The 21825-nt window shown below is 34.8% G+C and overlaps 1 protein-coding gene across 1 annotated transcript; it reads left to right on the top strand.

The window, feature by feature from the left end:
* Positions 1-66: 66 nt before the first annotated feature.
* Positions 67-20439, top strand: opn3 (opsin 3). The gene is made up of 4 exons (XM_056471097.1): positions 67-621; positions 5556-5875; positions 16066-16317; positions 19602-20439. The coding sequence occupies exons 1-4, from the start codon at positions 297-299 to the stop codon at positions 19866-19868; spliced, it is 1164 nt and encodes a 387-aa protein (XP_056327072.1). The 5' UTR covers positions 67-296; the 3' UTR covers positions 19869-20439.
* Positions 20440-21825: the final 1386 nt, after the last annotated feature.

Raw genomic sequence — 21825 nt, 5'->3', positions numbered from 1 at the left:
CACTGTGATCAGTGTTCACATATCAGCGCACTACACACTGAACATCAGACTCACTCAGCACTGACAGTCCATCATAGCACACGCGCTAGAAGCTCTCTTGTGGATCCGGGAGGAACTCTAATGCATCTCTCTGGACGTATGTGGCTTTTTTTGCCTTGTTGGAAGAATTTAACCTTACTGACATACTGAACTACTGCTCTACTACCCTGATTCCTCCTGCTGAATCGGGTCACTAACTTTACTAACCATCGGATGCTATTCAGAGTCACCATGTTGGGAGTTGACTTGGAAAAGAAATGACTTCTTTTAATGAAACACCGACCGAGACTCACCTGGAGAATTATAACTACATTTTCGCCGACGAGACTTATAAACTTCTGACTTTCACTGTCGGATCTATCGGAGTGCTGGGATTTTGTAATAACATCATCGTTATTATTCTGTACTCCAGATATAAGAGGCTCCGGACGCCGACTAATTTGCTGATCGTCAATATAAGTGTCAGCGACCTGCTGGTGTCCCTGACTGGAATTAATTTCACATTCGTCTCGTGTGTGAAGAGAAGATGGGTCTTTAATTCTGCCACATGTGTTTGGGATGGATTCAGCAACAGTTTATTCGGTTAGTTATGTCTCTATTTATGTATTGAGAGACACATGAGGAAGTTTTCATGTTAAGCTATACTTTATGAGAAGGTTGGATGGGTTTCTTTGACTAATGAACACAAATTAAGTAAGAAATGCTGTATATTTACGCGTTTGATGGGTATATTACTTGGTTTCTAATGATGTTTGGTTGTTATTATCAGTGAATGAGTTTAGTCTAAAATAACAACAAACCGTTTGCAACAGCACACCTTTGATATAATATTAGGATATTGCTTTGATATTAAGCTATCCTATATTAATAATTCACACACGGTTAATCTGAAAACTTTTATTTAATTTGTTGGTGTTACGAAGCTACATGGACAGAAAATGTAAAAACAAATATAATCAAGATAAGAACATGTTTTTAAAGCTATAGCTATAATTGACACCGATTATTGTATTATATGTTGGCTTTTATATTAGCCTATTTTGACTATGCAAACCATCGTGATATAACCAGGTCAGCATGATTAGCATACTACAGAAACAAACCCTTCATATGCCGTTTATGTAGGTTTAGGAATAAGTGAAACACTGAATATATTAAACATTAACTTGCAGTATTATTGAGTTTGTGGGAATGTAGCTATACCACAGCTGTCAGATTGTGGTTATTTATGTAATTTCGGCTTGTGAATGCAGAGAGTTTCTGAATGGGCGCACGAGACGTAACCTACATTTGTCACTCGCCACAGAACACCGTGGAGCAAAGCGCGAAGCCAGTTTGACAGCATTTTGATTAATGTATCCCATATAGAAGTCGGATGTATGAAAATATATGCAAATTACATAGGCTATAAACGACATACAACTTCATATCTAGATTTCACTTGTATAATATATCATATATGCAACATATATTGCAAAATATTGCAATATACATCTTATAATTAATATATATATATATATATATATATTTTTTTTTTTTTTTTTTTATAATATATATATATAATTTATTTTTATTTTTCAGTCAGTATAATTTTTAAAATGTTTTAAAATAAGCTTATCCTGCTCACCAAAGCTACATTTATTACATCAAAAATACAGTACACATTGTAAAGTTGTGAAATGTTAATATACTATGAAATAACTGTTCAAAAGTACTCTGTAATTTACTTAATTTTATCCAGTTATTTTAAAGATGAATTTTCAGCTTCATTTCTCCAGTCTCAAGAGGCACATTATATATATATATATATATATATATATATATATATATATATATATATATATATATATATATATAGCAATCTTTGGAAATATATTGCATAAATGACAAATTTTAAATATGGGAAATCCAAATATCAACTTGTGCCCTTTGTAATTTCCACACCAGATTTCTATTCATATAGTCTATAATCTATTTCGAAGCGTTTAGATAATCCGACAGTAGCATATAAATAGGAAATAAAGCATGCAAAAGAGACAAGTGCAGTAATATAATACAAATTATAAAGCTTAAAAATAAATTTGAAAGCATGGCTCCATTTAATGAAAATTTGTAAAGTTTATATTGAGATCTATGGATGAGACCTATTGTTGCATATCTTTTTGAATCTCAGCAAATCTGGGGGACAGTGATAGTTTAAAAAAAGTGTTGGTAAAAGAGGCATATATGAAACTGTAGACATTTCTCAGGATGAAAATGTTACACATGCACTTTCCACGATATTTTCTGTTATTTAGTCTGTCATTCATCATCATCATGTGTGATCTTATTCAAGTTAATATTGCACAGCATAAATCAAATGATCAAAAAAGTATGATTTTATAGGCTCCCCTATTCAACTTTATCAAAAATTCCCATTGTTTGTTTCCGGACTTATTAGATATACAGTGAAAACCAAGTCCCTGTAAACAACTATGACGCACTTACTAAAATAAAAGTCCATCTGGCGTATAGGGAAAGATAAAGTTGAATAGACTCGGATAATGCCCCTTTAATGGACTGGAAACAATAACCAGCAGAATTTCTGCAAGGCATCTATGAGAGGATACGCTTTAAAGAGGAACATCATAATCTCATTTATGAAAGATAGATGGTCATTTTCTGCACCTGCACCCCCAAGGTCACCCCTGATGCTTTTCTAAGTCCAAAGATTATCATCACACGTGATTGCTTTTGTACTGCCTCGTCTGACCCATTTAGATGTGAACTGTCTGCTTTGATGCCTCTTTAAACAGTTGTTTGAGGAGGCATTTGTGTCTCTGACCTCCATTTTGGATCCACGGAGAATTGACTCATTTACATAAAAACCGTTGATGAATATTCACGGATGTAATCCTGCATCATTTTCCCACATAGAATTTACCAAGCCTGATTCTACGAGAAGTAAAAAGAGATGTGTGCAAGTACATCTAGCAGACGTGTGTGTTAGTGCTGCCTCCCCGCCGGCCTGCCTCTGTCACTGAGGACTGTGGATGTCTGGGTAATTGGGGAAATGTGTCTCTGAGACTCTTGCCAGGAGAGTGTCTATTCGGATTCTGCAGTTCAAAGATTATTTGCTTCTAGAGAAGAAATGATAGAGATTACTGAGGTCCTTCATCTGCTGAATGCACGACTGTATGTGACCTTGATTTCTTGTAAAAGAGAGAAGGGACATTGTTTGTGTGATTTATTTGTTACACTATTTCAACACTGTAAAAATGAGTTTATTTTCATTAATCAGTTTACTTTATCAATTGAAGTAAGGTCAACTAGTTACATTTAACTGGCTTAAAACATTTAGTTGAAATTTGTATAACAAAAAATAAACTGAAACATTGTTCATTTGTTGTAATAAGGGCTAGGTAACAAAAATGTTTAGATTTATATATGAAGGCAGCTTTGCAGAAAAATTATTATAATCTCTCAATTTGATAGCTTGTTGAGTATAGTTTACATGATTTAAATCTCATAAAATCAAAATCAGCTACATTGGAGTTAAATTAGCAAATTAGTTTTATATATACACACATTGAAAACTTAGTAACAAGTAAATATATACCTTAAATGTTTGATTAAAGTAAACTAACTTTAAACTAACTAAACTAAAGTAACTTTAACGTTTCAGTGGATTCCATCAGTAAAAATTTCCCCCATACAACAGTCAACACGGGCTCATTCTGAAAACGTAGCCCTTTATACATTTCTGGAGATCGTAAATTATGTAGCCAGAAGTACGTTTGGCTGCATTTCATTTTCCATATGAACGATACAGGCCGATATGACACCGTTCCTTTACGCGCTTAACAGCTGACCGCTTACCTCCATATGGACGGCTTTCCGGCTCTTATCAGTTTGTCCAGTTAGCTAGCCATGTACGTCGGTGGACTTGAGACGCAGAGATGAGAGGACCACGACGACGGGGTTCGAGTACAGTGAAGAACGGTTCCAGAAAGCAGATAAAACAAAAGCAATGAATGAATAAATTAACAACAGGCTGAAAACATAGTGGAACAAAAAAACAACAAAAAGAAATATTAAAAAACAAGTAAATAACAGGGTGAGAATGTGGTAAAAATCAGACGAGGGCTTTTCTTTTTCTGAAATGCTTTTTAAATTTGTTGGCTGGGTTTAGAGAAGTGGGTGGGTCAATCTGTGCTTATAAAAATATTATTGGTTGAGTTTAGGGAAGGGGGAGGGTGGGTCAGTGGATCGGTCAGTCAAACAGTCATTCGACAGTGGCCTCTGGTGGATTTATGCAAGAACAGCAGGCACAAATGGCACTCGCAAGAAAAATCTAAGATCTCAAAAAGCATACACAGCAGCCTCTGGTGGACTCACAAAAACAAAAACTGCAAAAAAAACGTAGCTCCTAGGACATATTTGGCGGTCTCCAGAAATGTATATAGGGGTACGTTTTCAGAATGAGCCTGGGTTGAACATAGTATTTCATACAAGAATGTAGTATTTCATCCACTGTTTTGAATTTAGACAGACAGGATTGATCCTTGATAATACTTTACAATAATGAATCATCAGAAATAACGAGGCTCATTGCAGATTCGTCTACATTGTTAGGGACAGCGAAATACGTAACCGGAGGTACATCTGCTCAGTTTTTGTTTTTGCAGATCCACCAGAGGTCGCTGTGTATGCTTTTTGATGATCACAAATTCCTCATGCGCCTCCTCTTCTTGCATAAATCCACCAGAGGGCGCAATATACACTTCAGCCAAGCAGGCCAGCTGGCTGTAGACTGAATGACTGACCCACCCACCCCTTTCCCTAAACCCAAACGATAGTGTTCTTAAAAGCAATTTAGAAAAAGAAAATCAGTAGCAGCCGCGTGATTTCACCAAGTTTTCAGCCTGTTGTTTATTTATTTATTCATTGCTTTTGTTTTACCTGGTTTCTGGAACCGTTCTTTGCTGGACTCAAACCCCGTCGTCGCAGTCAACTCCGTGCTGCTCTGGCTACAGAATTTGTGCTCTCCAGAACTGTAGACAGGAGTATGTATCCACAATGAGCCAGTGTTGTAAAAATTACAAACTTAAAGTCAAACATTTGTACATATAAATAATGAGAATTTGAAGGCAGAATATGCTTTATTGTCATAAAAATAATGTCAGTTTTAAAAAAGGGTACTTTGGTTCCTACTGATGCTTAATTTTTATTATACAAGTTATTTGTTCATTTCATTTCTTTTTATATTTTTTTAACTTTTTTCCCTTCACAATAATGAATCATCAGAAATACTAAGGTAATATAAACAAACTCAAGTGTCAACATTTTTATATATCAATAACGTGAATTTATAGGCAGAATATGCTTTATTGCCATAAAAATAATGTCACCATTTCCAAAAAGAGGGTACTTTGGTTCCTAATAGTACTTAATTGTCTTTATACAAGATATTTTTTCATGCTTTTCTGATGATCTGTCTATTTAGGTCAACGGTATGTCTTTTTCATTCCATTAAGGGATCGTGTCCATCATGACTCTCTCGGGCCTGGCGTACGAGCGATACATCCGTGTTGTTCATGCCAAGGTGGTTGACTTCCCCTGGGCCTGGAGGGCAATCACACACATCTGGCTGTACTCGCTGGCCTGGACTGGAGCTCCTCTGCTGGGATGGAACCGCTACACACTGGAGGTCCATCAGTTGGGCTGCTCTCTGGACTGGGCGTCCAAAGACCCCAATGACGCTTCGTTCATTCTCTTCTTCCTCCTCGGATGCTTCTTTGTCCCAGTGGGTGTCATGGTCTACTGTTATGGAAACATCTTGTATACAGTGAAAATGGTAAGTCTGTCTTTCTTTTAATAATGTGCGATGCAGTGTTCTTAAACTAATAAGTCTTTTTTGCACTGGCCTCGTCTGAAAGCATTAAGGCTCCTACACACCAGGACGGTTTTTGCTCACATTTATTGAGATATTTTTCTACATTCAGGCCCAGGTGATTTTCATCGGCAATGAACAGAATGAATGCGTAAAATTACTCCCTGACATTAGATGGTGCTTAATGAACTTGCAAGTCATGAAAGAAAAGTGAAATGAAACTCACCATCGAATACTATTTACTGCTCTCCAATGTTCTAATGAGATTATTGTAGTTGCTGTTGCATTTATCGTACAGCTCTTTGTGTTCAGCTCCACATTCATTTTGCCTCAGTGCATCATCAGTTTCATTGTATGAAACTGAAACTCGGATCACTTCCACTGTTTTGAGCTTGGGCGCCTCCAAGTGGTGTTTACTGTAACTTTAGCAGTTCTGGCACATGAACAAAAGTGGCAATCTGATTGGTGGAGAAGTTTTTGACATGAAGCGTCAAAACAAAAAAGAAAAAAAAAAAACAGCAGGAAGCGTTTCTTTTAAAAAAATGACGCTTTTTATGCCTGCCGCTTTGTGAATTGGTGTGCACGATCACATTTGTGCCCTTTGTTTAGTCACAAGGCATTAAACATTTACAAAATCCATAAGCACAAAGCCTTTAATAATGACCAAACAAAGCCCAAACATCAAGGCCTAATCCCAATTCTATTTTTGTACCCCTACCCCTTAGCTCTTAAAACAGAGTGTGAAGGGGAAGGGCTTTAAATTTTACCCCTAAGAAATGGGACAGCACTACAAGACCTGCACACGTCATCATATGTTATAGCGTCTCTTGTTTCATATAAGATCAGACGATCACGACTGCTGTAGTTATTCCAGTTGTGTTTTTTTTTTGGTGTTTATCTTCAGGAAATCATTGAAGGCAACGATATAATGTTATCATAACGATATAATAGGGCAATAAGCTCGTAACTGTACTGTGTTTACACCATGGCCAGATTCATCTTTGTAAACACACGAAAACATTAACAGTATAGCAGACACTGTAAAAAGGTAATTTCCTGCCACTAGACTGAACAGATGTGAAAGTATGTTGTGGGACTGCTATACAGGAGTTCTTATTATGGATTATAGATTATTTTAGATTTAACCCAAATTTATCGTTTTTTTATTTTAGCGTTTTTTTAAAAGCATGATCGTAAAACACGAAGGCCATTATAAATATTAAAACATGTTCTTGTTTGTCGTAAAAATGGACAAAATGACAAAAAAGTATTAAATCGTGCATCTTCTGACTTCCGGGACATCTTATGCTGCCGTTGTGGCTGGTGTGCTAACTTTTTGGGGCATTGTTAATTTAGCCTTGACTAGAACTACAGTTGAAGTCAAAATTTTGACAATTCAAAAATTGACCCTTTGAATTTGTTTTCTTTTTTATTTATATTTCTCAAATGATGTTTCACAGAGCACGGAAATCTTCACAGTATGTCTGATAATATTTTTTTTTCCTGGAGAAAGGCTAGAATAAAAGCCGAAATTTAAATTGAAAAAAAAAAATTTAGGGACAAAATTATTAGACCATTTAAGCTATATGTATTTTTTGATAGTGAACAGAACAAACCATCGTTGTACAATAACTTGCCTAATTACCCTAACCTGCCTAGTTAACCTATTTAACCTAGTAAAGCTTGTTAAATGTCACTTTAAGCTGTATAGAAGTGTCTTGAAAAATATCTAGTAAAATATTATTTACTGTCATCATAGCAAAGATAAAATAAATCAGATATTAGAAATTAGTTATTAAAACTATTATGTTTAGAAATGTGTTGAAAAAAAATCTGCTCTCCGTTAAACAGAAAATGGGAAAACAAAATAAACAGAGGAGCTAATAATTCAGGGGGGGCTAATAATTCTGACTTCAACTGTATACGTCTTAGGCAAAGTAAATTTGGCATTTATTTAAAAAAATATATATTGAAGGAAAAAATTAAGGGAAAAGCATCAGAAAAACATCAGAAATTGCTTGCTTGTGTCTAAATGTGAAACATGTTTTATTTGTATTTATTTGACAAGCTTTTGAAGCTTCGGAAACATCAATAAAAAGCATTAGTTCTGCATCTTCTGCAACCTAACGAGCTAGCTTTGATTGAAAATCTGTATCGCATCCAAAACCACACGACCCTACTACATAGCATGTGAAAAACAGTATGTGAGCTGAGGAGTATGTCCAAAGTCTGATTATTTGAAAACAATATAGGTGAAAAATACCTGGATAACCTACTAGATTCTGAAGTGTGTATCCAATGGACACTTTACTATCCCATTATCCCACACAAGAATTCGGGTTGGTCATGTGATAATATTAAATGCAGTAAAATGTCCAAATTTCATTCATAATACTCAGATTCTTACACTATAAAAATATCTGTTAATTAAAAAGAAAAAAAAGTGTTTTCCATTTATTTACGGTTGTGAATTGCATTATGGGACCTTGATTTCTGCTCTATCGACTTTTGATGTTAAAAATTCAACTCTACAGTTGAACAAAGTGACTTTAGTTGACATTTTAGTAGTTTGAAATAATATAAAGTGTAGGAAATAATATATAGAGAAATAAGTTAAATAACAGAAAATGTACTGGCAGTTTATTTCAAGGTTTTTACACACTTACTCTTTATGAGAAGTGCCATGGGATTTTTAATGACCACAGAGAGTCAGGACCTCAGTTTAACATCTCTTCTAAAATATACAATATACAACACTAACCCAGACAATATATCACTTTAAACTAATAAAAATGTTCTTAAAGTCACTTTTTCTAACTTTTCAAAAGTTAAAAGTTGTCGGAAGAAAGATCAATGTCCCATAAAGCAATTTACATGTGTCACCACATGGTTTCTTTTTGCCAGACTTTAACCTTCATCATTTTCTCTTGTTCTTTTGTAAACACACAATTGAGCTGCAGTGATTTAGCAGAGCAGAGGGGCCAACACGTTGCTTTATGAGGACCTTTTTCAACTAAAAGCCTGTTGTCTGAATGTGTCTTCGACAAAAGAGCAGAGGCAGCGATTGTGCACGTAAACAGCTCATGCTTTCATTAGCACCACTCTTGTGCATCAGATTTTATCAGGTGTGTCGGGCAGGTGGAGAAGAGCAAGACTGCTGTGAAATGATCGGCAACTGATTGCAAACTGAAGATGAAAAGCTTTTTTATTTTCTCAGCTTTATGTACAGAGACAGCTATAAATAAGCCATTTATCGGTTGATTCCCTTGAAAACCTTTCTGACTAGTCCAAAACAACAGTGGCATTATTTTGGTAAAATTTCAATTTTTCAAACCGATGAGTCTGCCCATAGAATGGAAAATAAATTTCGTGCTTCACCATAAGGCAGTGTAAACCTTTTAAAATAAAGGCATAATTCACCCTAAAATACAAATTATGTTATCATTTGCTCAGCTTTGACTTGTTCCAAACCAATTTGAGTTTGTTTTTTTGAAGAATATTAAAAACTAGTGACCATTGACTTACATCTTAACTGCAGCAGATCATCTTAACCATCACTACATGCCTAAATGCATTGAGTTGCTGCCATGTGATTGGCTGATTAGAAATTTGCATTAACGAGCAGTTGGACAGGTGTACCTAATAAAGTGGCCGGTAAATGTAAATGAATTCATTTTTAACTTATGTTGAACAACCCAGCTTTAATTTTGGGAACTCATTTCAGTCAAGTTAGAGTCTAGCATTTATTTGGCATTTTATTTAGTCTTGCAATTATCATAGTCAACCTATCAAATCCATAGTATTCCACAACAGCACAACTACCGTACAACTGTTTGAACTTTGATATGAAAGGTTTCTTGAGCACCAAATCAGCATATCCGAATGATCTCTGAAAGATATTTTTGTGACACTGTAAACTAGTTGAAATGTTTGATGTCACAGAAATAAATAGGGTTTTAAAACTCATTAAACAACTCTGTGTTCAGTAGACAAAAATATTTAACCACAACAAACTTATTAGTATTAGTAATTAAAATTATTAGCCCTTCTATTAAATTAATTATTTTTTTTATATCCAAACGTATTTCCAAACTGCTGTTTAATGAGAGAATGATTTTTTAAACACATTTTTAAACAATAGTTTTAATGTCTAATTTATAACAACTAATTTCTTTTGTCTTTGTATATTTTTCTGGTTGCTTTGCCAGATACTAGCTTAAAATGTAATATACAGTGCTCTGCATAACTGAGTACACCCCATTTAGTAAATTTCTATTTTAATCAATTTCTCAGTAAATAGAGGCAATGTATTTTGGTGCATTTAAACAAAACAGATTTATTAAACAGATATTTATTACAATAATATTTTAGTCACAGAACATCTTTAGAAATTCTAAGACAATACCTTTAAATTCAAGCAAAATATAGCAAAAATAAAAACTGCCTATAAAATGTAAACTAAATTTTTCCATTTTTTGCTTCTCTTGATTTTTCCTCTTTTTAAAATTTGTATTTAATATTTTTCTGACACACACACAGTTAAAGTCAGAATTATTAGCTCCTCTGTTTATTTTTTCCCCAATTTCTGTTTAACGGAGAGAAGATTTTTTCAACTAATTTCTAAAGATAATAGTTTTAATAACTCATTTCTAATATCTGATTTATTTGATCTTTGCCATGATGACAGTAAATAATATTTGACTAGATATTTTTCAAGACACTAATATTCAGCTTAAAGTGACATTTAAAGGCTTAACTAGGTTAATTAGGTTAACTAGGCAGGTTAGGGTAATTAGGCAAGTTATGGTATAATGATGGTTTGTTCTGTAGACTAATCGAAAAAAAAAAAAACAGCTTAAAGGGGCTAATAATATTGACCTTAAAATGGATTTTAAAAAATTAAAAACTGCTTTTATTCTTGCCGAAATAAAACAAATAAGACTTTCTCCAGAAGAAAAAAATATTATCAGACATACTGTGAAAATTTTCTTGCTGTTAAACATAATTTGGGAAATATAAATAAAAAAAGATAAAAAAAAAAAATCAAAAGGAGGCTAATAATTCTGACTTCAACTGTATGTTTAGGTGTACTAGTTTTTGGACCGTTATTGTAAGTTATTTTGTTAGATTAGCTCCAGATTTGGCTTCAGTACTGACTAATCTAATATGCACAAATATAATATTGGATAGCTTCCTAATTAAAAAATGAATTTACTTATATATGCTGAGCACTGTAAAGGCTTAACCAAGTTAATCAGATGAACAAATCAGTTAGGTTAATTAGGCAAGTTATTGAACAACAGTGGTTAGTTGTGTTGCCAATCAAATTTATGATTAATAAAAAAAAAGATTAAATTAAATAAAATATTGTCTTAAAAAAAACGTTAAGATTTAAAACACGGCCAAACTAAAAGAAATAAGACTTTCTTCAGAATAATTTATTTTTAGACCATAAATGCATTAGTTTTATTGCTCCATTAATCATCACCTGGGAAATATCTGAAAAATAATACAAATTGAACTGTATATAAACAGTCAACAGAATAATCCAGAGTGAATGTTCAATCCTCCAGTCAACCATAAAGTTTAAAACTGAAGGATTGATTAAAAACAGTACAACAATCCTCAGATTACGACCTTTACCATCAAGTCTAAAAGAGCAGCAGAAAACTCACCAGCAGACACAGAATGTAGTTTGGTTTTAATCTTACTGAGACAAATAAAGTAACAAAACTACTTCTCAACAAACACACAACATTGCCTTGACGTAACAACCTTCCTACAACGTTGTACCAGCCACGTAAAAAGGTTGAGGATCTACGTTGTTGCTGAAGGTTGTCAAAACGGTGTCATAAGGTTGCCATTTAAACAGCCGCTGCTTTAGATTGTGCTTTGACGACAACTGTACAACATTTACTCATCATCAATGGATCAGTTTAAATTTCAACAGACCGTTCGGTGTCTCATTTAACATCGACCGAGGAGACGGGAGTATTGCTTCATTTCTTCTTGCTAAATAAGTCTTCAGTGGTCATTTGTGTAGTCCTGTTGCGTCAAGCTCTGATCCGTTTTCTTTTTCACTGCCTATTTTGACTTGTGGCTGTTGTGGATCCATCTCTGAACTGGATTCTCTATTGGATTTGTTTCTTTCTCTGACTGCTTTCTCCGGCCATTTTGAAGTTGGCCATCCTGGATCCAACTTTTGTTTTTTTTTCCAATAGGAACAGGGTCATGTGACAAATCAAACTTATTGGAAATTTCACAAGAAAAACAATGGTGTGCTTGGTTTTAACGTAACTTTATTATTTCATGAGCCCCCTCACATATACTAATGTGCCACAAACAAGACATTAATATCACCAACCATTCCCATTTTATTAGGGTGTATCCATATAAATGGCCCACCCTGTATTTACATTTATTTATTTACTTATTTATTTATTAATGCTTTGTTTACTTCTCTTGTTTGTTTACCCTCTCAATTGACATTTTAATTTAGCCTACCCTTTTAGTTTAATTATATAGAGTTAATTATTTAATATAATCTAAACTTTTATTTATAATGTTTATTATTAGATGTGTACTGTACGTATTAAATGTTGTGAAATATATAATAAAAAAGTTTGATTCTATTCATTCGTGTGGCATTTTTACACTTTAAAGCTTACACATGCAGTTGTTAAATTAAAAAAGGAAAAATTAACGAACAATATTTGATATTAAGCAATACTGGAAAATTATAAATGCTTATGCTGTATTCTAGCCAGCATTGATAAACTGTCAGGAAAAAAGCATTAATACATGTAGTAAGAACGTCGTCTCACGGTTACTGAATGTCACACGACAACGTTGCTACAGCCTTCTCACGTCTTACATTTCTACGTTGTAACAATGTAGCGAACACGTAAGTGGCGACGTTGCCTTTGAAAAAATGCAACGTTGTACAGACATCGCTACAACGTAGATGTGTTTGTTGGGGTATGAACAAACAGTTTTGTGCAGTTGCATCAGCTGATAAGCAAACAAAGCGTCCACATTGATAATTCTCAATATCAAGTCTGAGACCAATGATAAGAAAGCTCAATGACACACAAACACAAACTCCTTCAATAATTCAGTGTTTCAACATGGTTTAGTAAGCTTCACAAGGTGCACTATTTACAGTCTGCAGTATAACAAGTCAATACTACTAAGACTTAAACCCTTAAGGCACAACACCAGACTAAACCCACATTCTCTTAACAGTACATACACACACACAGTGTTTGTATTCTCACTCCGAAATCAACCCCAGAACGCACAGCAGGGGGTTCATAAAAACCCAGACTGCTTTTCATTCATATCTCTTCTTTTCTGTTGGCAAAAGGAGGATTTATAAAGAGCTCTGAGGTTGTTTTTTCAACTAAACGCCTAGTGTGCTTGACTTGTGTACAGCATGCTGCCTTTGTGTTGTCTTTTTATCTGGGTTATTCAGTGATGAATAAACATGGTTAACTGTGCGGCAACTCCCAGAGTAAATGCATTTAGCTGGAAATCAATAGAAACATAACTAAATCAGTTCATTCATATACACACAAATTAATCAATAACTGTATAAATGAATGTACAAACTAATTTGTTCTTGGGCTGCATGACATTGGGAAAAAAAATTACATTGCAATATTTTGTTTTTCTGCAATCTATATATTGCGATATGGGTGACACGGTGGCTCAGTGGTTAGCACTGTCACCTCAAAGCAAGAAGGTCGCTGGTTCGAGCCCCGGCTGGGTGAGTTGGTGTTTCTGTGTGGAGTTTGCATCTTCTCCCTTTGTTGGCATGGGTTTTCTACAGGTGCTCCGGTTTCCCCCACAGTCGAAAGACATGTGCTATAGGTGAATTGCATGAACTAAACTCCCCATAGTGTATGTGTGTGGTGTATGTATGATTTGCGGTAAAGATTGATGCATTGATGCAAAACATCTAGTAAAATATTATGCACAGTCATCATGGCAATGATAAAAGAAATTTGTTATTAGAAAGTAGTATTAAATCTGTTACAAAATAGGGGCAGCACGGTGGCTCAGCAGTTAGCACAGTCGCCTCACAGCAAGAAGGTCGCTGGTTCGAGTCCTGGCTGGGTCAGTTGGCGTTTCTGTATGGAGTTTGCATGTACTCCCTGTGTTCATAGGGGTTTCCTCTGGGTGTTCTGGTTTCCCTCACAGTCCAAAGATAAGCGCAATAGGTGAACTGGATGAACTAAATTGACCGTAGTGTATGAGTGCATGTGTGATGGAATGCTAGAATAGTTGGCGGTTTATTTTGCTGTGGCAACCCCTGATAACTAAGAGACTAAGCCGAACGAAAATGAATAATTGGTTAAAAAATGTGTTCTCTGTTTAACACTGCTAAACATCACTTCACAGAAAAGCTTTTAAAGTTTTATCTTCAACTGAATTGCACCTTTCTGTGCAAAACACATCAACAACAGAGTACAAAAGTGTAAAGTAGCTTTTTTTGGCATCATCACTGTAATGTGAAGTGGGACGCTGACAACGTAGTGCGGATCCAAACGCAAGGTTTATGAAAGAATGGTCAGGCAAGCAACACAGGAACAAACAAATGTATACAGGCAATCCAGAGTCATGGTCAATAAACAAGCAGATGGTCAAAAGGCAGGCAGCAGACAACGTAAAACAAACAAAACAAAGGTCAAACACGGAAGGCAAGGAAAACACGTTGTAATGTTCACAATCAGTATAACAAGACTCAGCAAAGTCTGTGTGCTGTATAAATAGTCCAACCATTCCTTGAGCAACTTCACCTGTGTGAGTGTAATCAAACGGGATCAGGAACCAATGTGTGTGTGGTACATGACTGGAACTTGTAGTTCTTGAAATGGCAGATTTGTAGTCTGTTAGCAATCTGTGTGTATACAAGCGATCTGCACAGGCTGGATCACTGGTGACCGTGACAATCACACACATAAAAATCAACTTATAGGTTGAACAAGATCATAAAATAAATAGCTTGGGGGAAAAAGAAGCATGTCCAACCAAAACATGAAACAAACTCCATCAATCATATGCTAATGTTTTGAGAATGTCATCAGACACCAGACAGCTTTGATTCTAGAAGTTCTTTTTAGAATGTTCCACAAGTTCTGGGATCATTTCTTGTTGGCTGGAAACTAAGGAAAGAAAAGATGTTGGCATTTGAGATTGACTTCTGAGTTTGCACCTTCATGTTCAGATTGAGGAGATATAAGAGATGTCTGTGTGTTCCCATCATCGCCACTGCGCCCTCAAACGGTGACCCAGTTGTGTTTTTGTTACACAATGCAGACGCTCTGAGAGATGCGCAGTTAAGCTCAGCAAATTTGACTTCTGTTCTTGCAGCTGTGTGATGATAATGAATGTGTTCATGACTCACAGGAGATCTTGCGTCTACGTAAAGAAGTACCATAAGTACCATTTCCTGAGGCTTCTTATATGACCTCTGCCTGAAGTCAATCAGCTTGGTGAATTGCACATATCTTCATAATCATAAATAATTAATGTTATGAGCAATGTGTTACGAAGAAACTGGGTATTATTGGGGGTTTTCATGAATGGATAGATGCCATATTTAAATTGTAGATTGGTTGGTAAACTGGTTAATAATCGTTGTTAGTGCTTGTTTTTGTTCTCATAGTGCATGCAAGTGCTTTTCTATTCCTTTGTCTTTTTGTTGCCTAAAACAAGCGATTAAACAACTTTATTTGAATGATGTTCCAATATTTGTAATTTAATTTATTTTTACTTTATTTAGGAAAATATATATATATATATATATATATATATATATATATATATATATATATATATATATATATATATATATATATATATATATATATATATATATATATGTGTGTGTGTGTGTGTGTATATGATGTGACTACTGCGAATGTTCACATTGCAATATCAATGCTAAAACAATATATTGTGCAGCCTTAAACATAGCTAGCTCTTCAGAATATCTTACATTGCATTTAACAGAAAAAAGAAATTCGAAGACGTTGGGAACAAGTGCAGTGAGAGTAAATGATGACAGAATTTTCTTTTTTTGAGTGAACTATCCTTTTAAGAGATGCAAACAGCTGAATGATAAAACATCCTCTTTTCTCTTCCTTTAGCTGCGCTCTATCCAGGATCTGCAGACTGTTCAGACCATTAAGATCCTGCGGTATGAGAAGAAAGTGGCGGTGATGTTCCTGATGATGATTTCCTGTTTTCTGGTGTGCTGGACGCCCTATGCCGTGGTCTCCATGCTGGAGGCCTTTGGCAAGAAGAGTGTCGTTTCCCCTACGGTTGCCATCATTCCTTCTCTATTCGCCAAATCCAGCACAGCCTACAACCCAGTCATCTACGCCTTCATGAGCAGAAAGGTCAGCAAGAAAAAAAAATATGACAGAAAGGTTTTTTAAATGAAAGTATTTACTAGCTATGTCCCGATCAAGTTTTCTGATGACATTCAGATTCCAGGACAATCATATTTCAGCTATTTTTTGTCCCAAATTTAGCATCTTGGTCCCGTATTTCACCTTCCATATCTTCATTTGAGTGCTTTTTAACTGAACTTGTTAGTTATACGATTTATGCATGAAAAAAAGTTTCTAGTCCTAATATCTACATTTCAAGTATAAAACATGATTATTTTACTTGCCACATTGGTAGATAATTTAGTTTGTTTTAAGGAAAACCTATTAATTTTGACATTTCTTTTTAAAGTAAAAACCAAAAATATTTTACTAAGAATTTTTTTGATATTTGTACTAGAAACAAGACAAAAGCAAAGGAAGAAAAGTATTCTTTGCATTGTGATTATTCCTTTTTTGTACCTAAATACTGTTAGACTGCCCAGAAAACTGCCAAATAGAGCGATTCAAACCATCTTGTGAAACTGTATTCATATTGCTATATTTATTGCAAAAAATGAAATATCGCAATATCCGATTTTTCAAATATCATGCAGCCCAAATAGCAATAGTTTAAATGTTTAGAAATTATAAATCTAAAATTTTATTTGGTCATATTTCATAAAAAAATACATTGTCTTTATTAAGCAGCATTTTACCTGTATTATTGCATTAATTAATTCATTCATTTTCTTTTCAGCTTAGTCCCTTTATTAATCTGGGGTCGCCACAGTGGAATGAACCACTAACTTATCCAGCATATGTTTTACACAGCAGATGTTCTTCCAGCTGCAACCTCCAATCACTGAAACATCCATAAACTCTCATTCACAAACATACACTACAGACAATTTAGCCCACCCAATTTACCTATAGCGCATGTCTTTGGACTGTGGGGGAAACCAGAACACCCGGAGGAAACCCACGCCAACACGGGCAGAACATGCACACTCCACACAGAAATGCCAACTGACCTAGCCGGGGCTTGAACCAGCAACCTTCTTGCTGTGAGGCAGTTGTGTTACCCACTGCGCCACCGTGCTGCTATTACATTAATTATTTAAATTAATTATTTTCAAATTTAATAGAGGATTATTTTCTATTGTCTGATGCTATGATATGATAATTTTTAGAATTCTAAAAGCAGCATTTTACTAGTGTTGTTGCATTAATTATTTAAATGTAATACTTTTATAAATTACTAAAATAAGTTTGTTTGCAATGAAAATATTCAATATTTGTATTTAACTATTTTCTACTGTCTAACATTAAAGGAACTTATCATAGAGCAATCAAAAAATAATAATATAAATGATTAAATGATAAATAATACCTTTGTTTGCTATAAAAATATTCTATATTCAGAATTGTTTAACTATTTTCTATTGTCTAATATTAAAGGAACTTATCATACAGCAATGAGAAAATAATAATATAAACTATTAAATGATAATAATAATGCAGTTTAATAAATATATTCATAACTTTATAGTATATTAAGCGTAAATTTGTTTGTATTACTCTATTAATTATTTAAATGTAATTTTTTAAATTATTGCTATGAAAATCTTCTGTATTCAAACACTTAATATTTAATTTATTTGTAGTTAATTTTTTTCTGTTGTCCAATATTAAAATATGTTATAACATTCAGCAATCAAAAATAATAATAACATAATGAAATAATAAATAACAATATATATATAGTATATAAAGCAACTATTATTATTCAATTAGGCAGCATGGTGGCTCAGTGGTTAGTACTGTCGCCTCACAGCAAGAAGGTCGTTGTTTCGAATCCCGGCTGGGTCAGTTGGTATTTCTGTGTGGAGTGTGCATCTTCTCCCCGTGTTGGCTTGGGTTTCCTCCAGGTGCTGTGGTTTTCACCACAGTTCAAAGACATGCACTACAGGTGTGAATGATTGTATATGGATGTTTCTCAGTACTGGGTTGCAGCTGGAAGAAAAACATATGCTGTGTAAAATATATGCTGGATAAGTTGGCGGTTCATTCCGCTGGGGCCACCCCTGATGAATAAAGGGACTAAGCTAAAGGAAAATGAATGAATAAAATAAATGATTAGATAATAAATAATACAACAGTTCTTTTATTTAAATGTATAAATATATTTATATTTATATACTATATGTAATACAGTTTTGTAATTTTGTAATACAAACAGTCAGATATATAAACGGTACCTTTAAACAACACAAGTAATTATAGCAAATAAACAAATGAAAATATCCCGCTTGCTCTCTGAGCTTTGTCTGGTCACGCGCTCAACAGAAAGGGCTGCGATTGGCGCTGGCGCTCTTCAAAGATGAGTGACACTGATAAACAGCAGTGGCGATCACAGCTGATCCATAATAGACACGGTGGAGAAAACTGCAGACACGCACTTGTGTCTGTATCCAGAAGTATCGCTGTAACAGCCGAAGGGAGGAAAAGGCACGCCCAGCAGGTCAAACGGGCCACAGTGAGAGAGAGAAATGGAGTTCACGTTCATTCTCTCAATCGCAGTGAATTAGGGGCTTCTGCTGTGTCAGTGAAAGATTATGCAGTAAACACACACGCAGTAAAATTGTTCAGAGTTTCTGCGTTTTTAAGTAGTAGGAGCGTTGTACATACTTGCTTATAGCTCCCTCGCCATAGTAAGCTACCGCGACATAGCGCATATGAGATAAATGATGTCAGTAAATAACCGGTTCTGATTATTACTGAACCGATACCGAATTGTCCACGTCTGCGTCGCTGTGCACTGAAGAAACTATTTTTAAGAAAATATTCATAACTTTATACTATATTAAGCATAAATTTGTTAGTATTACTCTATTAATTATTTAAATGTAATACTTTTAATTATAAAAACCAGTTTGTTTGCTATAAAATCTTCTGTATTCAAATATTTAATATATTTGTAGGTAATTTTTTCTGTTATCCAAAGTTAAAAGGTGTTATAATATACAGCAATCAAAAAGTAATATCATAAATAATGAAATAATAAATAACGGCTATTGACTAAAATTGACTATTATTATTAAAATGATTATAAAACAAATGTAATATTTAAAATGATAAAAATTGTCTTTTATATTAAAATTATTTTATATTCATAATTCGAATTTAAATATTCCTTTTCTCATTTAATTTGCTAGTGCTGCCGATATTTGCATTATTAATATATATACTTATGTATTACTTAAAACACTGGTGCCTTTTGACTAATGCATTTTCTCTTTTTGATTGGTCAGTTTCGCAGATGCATGTTACAGATGCTGTGTTCTCGTCTGGCCAGTCTGCAGCACACCATTAAAGACCGACCCCTGTCCCGCATCGAGCATCCCATACGACCTATTGTGATGTCCCAGAGCCGCACCGACCGGCCCAAAAAGAGAGTAACCTTCAGCTCTTCCTCCATTGTCTTCATCATCGCCAGCCATGACACTCATCCTCTGGACATCACCTCCAAATGCCACGACGAACCAGACATCAATGTAATTCAAGTTCGACCTCTTTGACATTTGCAGTGGGGACATTAAAGAAGTTCGAATTCAATGCGTTTATAATGTCCAGAACGTTCAACGGCATCTGTTTTCATTAACACGGAGGCAAGGATCGATTTGTTTATTGCTGCAGCAAAAGCGCAACCTAAACTGACTTTTGTGTTTCCAATCAAGACTTTGTATGATGTACATAAACTGTAACTGCTGTAAGTGTTTAATGAAAATGACTTGAGTTCAATTGTGTACCTTCGCCATTGTACCTGACACTTAATTTTCCACCTTCACCCAGTTTTAATGGGATGGTGAGATATCCAGCAGCTTAGATCACACAATTCGTGAGCGGAATATATTAGACGGTGTGTTCAGATAGATTAAGGTGTCTTTCTAGAGGACATTTGCTAGAGGATTCGGCAAATCCAGAATGTCAGTCAAGTCCACAGTGCCCCCTGGTGGAATCGAACGTTGTGTCCTATTTCAGTGGGGTCAAGCATTACTATTTCAACAGCTTAATTTTCAGATTGAGGTTTGGACAAAACCCTAAGTATTAAACCTTGGTGCATTTAAATCAAATTGTGTTGCTTCTTGTGTAGAAGAGTGTTTTCCAGCCTGATCTCATAAAGAAAACTATTTTTCATATTGTCCGAAAAGTGGCTAACAGTGTACAAACTGATGATGTAGGAGGTTAAGGAGGTTAAAGGGCACCTATTTTACCCACTTTGGTGTCTCCAGAATGTGTCTGTAAAGATTCAGCTCAAAGTACCCATGAGATTATTTATTATACCTCCAGAATCTGCCCATTTTGTAGTCTGAATACAGTGTAGCTGTTTTTGTAGCCTGTGGCTTTAAAAGCAACACCGCCCACCGCTCCCAGATGCCTGTCTGCTTCTCATCGTGCTTTACGGCAGATAAACAGCACAGTGACAGAGACAGACTCGGATAAAGCTGAAATGAGTCTATTCAAGCCTTTCTTAAACGATGAGTCACACACATGCCGTTTGCACAAACACACATTAGCGTTTACCGACACCATAGGGTCGTGGTGATTTTAGCGGTTAAGAATTACATATCGATTTTACTGTCTTTATTACAAACATGCTCGGTTTTAAAAAACATTTTCAATTTCTAAAAAAAATAAATAAATTTAAAAAATAAAATCACAGAGTTGAAACAGATGTTAATCCTAGTTTATTTACAAAAAAAAAAAGTTCTGTGGACGTGTTATTATAGATGGACATGTTATTATATGTGGACATGTTATTAAAGAAACATGGCATCTGTAAATCAATTTGGTGGGCAGTTAAAACCATACTCCTACGTCACGTTGGGCATCGAAATCACTGGGATTTGGATCCTATTTTAACGTTAGGAATTTTTTTTTAAAAAAGAGGCTTGTTGGGTTCATATCACTCCAATATGACAGAGGGCACACTATACGTATACACAGTTCTGTCCAAACAGATTACAAAAGTTGATCTTCATTATAGGTGCCCTTTAAAACTCCACCCCTCATTAGGGGATGAGCAAATTCTACCAAAATTTACCAATGAGATCGTACAAATCAATACGAATTAGCCATAAAATCAAAAAGTTTTGTTGTGTCTTGAGAAGTGTGTTTTCATAAGGTAATGTAATTATTTTACTTGTTGTCAGAAAAGAGGCTAAATCATACAAATTAATGTGATTTTATTCTCATGAAAACCTAAATTTTTTTTTAAAGGAAGCGTGGCCCCAAACCAAGCCACGGTCACACTCGGTATAAGATTCTGATGGTATGATAACCTTGGATAAAAATATCACGGTTTCACAGCATTGTGATTACTTCTTTAAAATATATAGTTTTTAAATGTCTGGGTTAAAAACAACAACCTTTTTCCCCATTGAACACAATAACAGTTCAATACTGTTCAATTTATGTTTATTTCTTTAGCACTTTTAAAATGTAGACTGTGTCAAACAGCTTAACATAGAAGTT

The sequence above is a fragment of the Danio aesculapii genome, chromosome 13 (genome assembly GCF_903798145.1).
Source record: "Danio aesculapii chromosome 13, fDanAes4.1, whole genome shotgun sequence".
Classification (NCBI taxonomy): domain Eukaryota; kingdom Metazoa; phylum Chordata; class Actinopteri; order Cypriniformes; family Danionidae; genus Danio; species Danio aesculapii.
The sequence above is the reverse complement of the archived record's forward strand: the minus strand, read 5'-3'. Positions and strand labels throughout refer to the sequence as shown.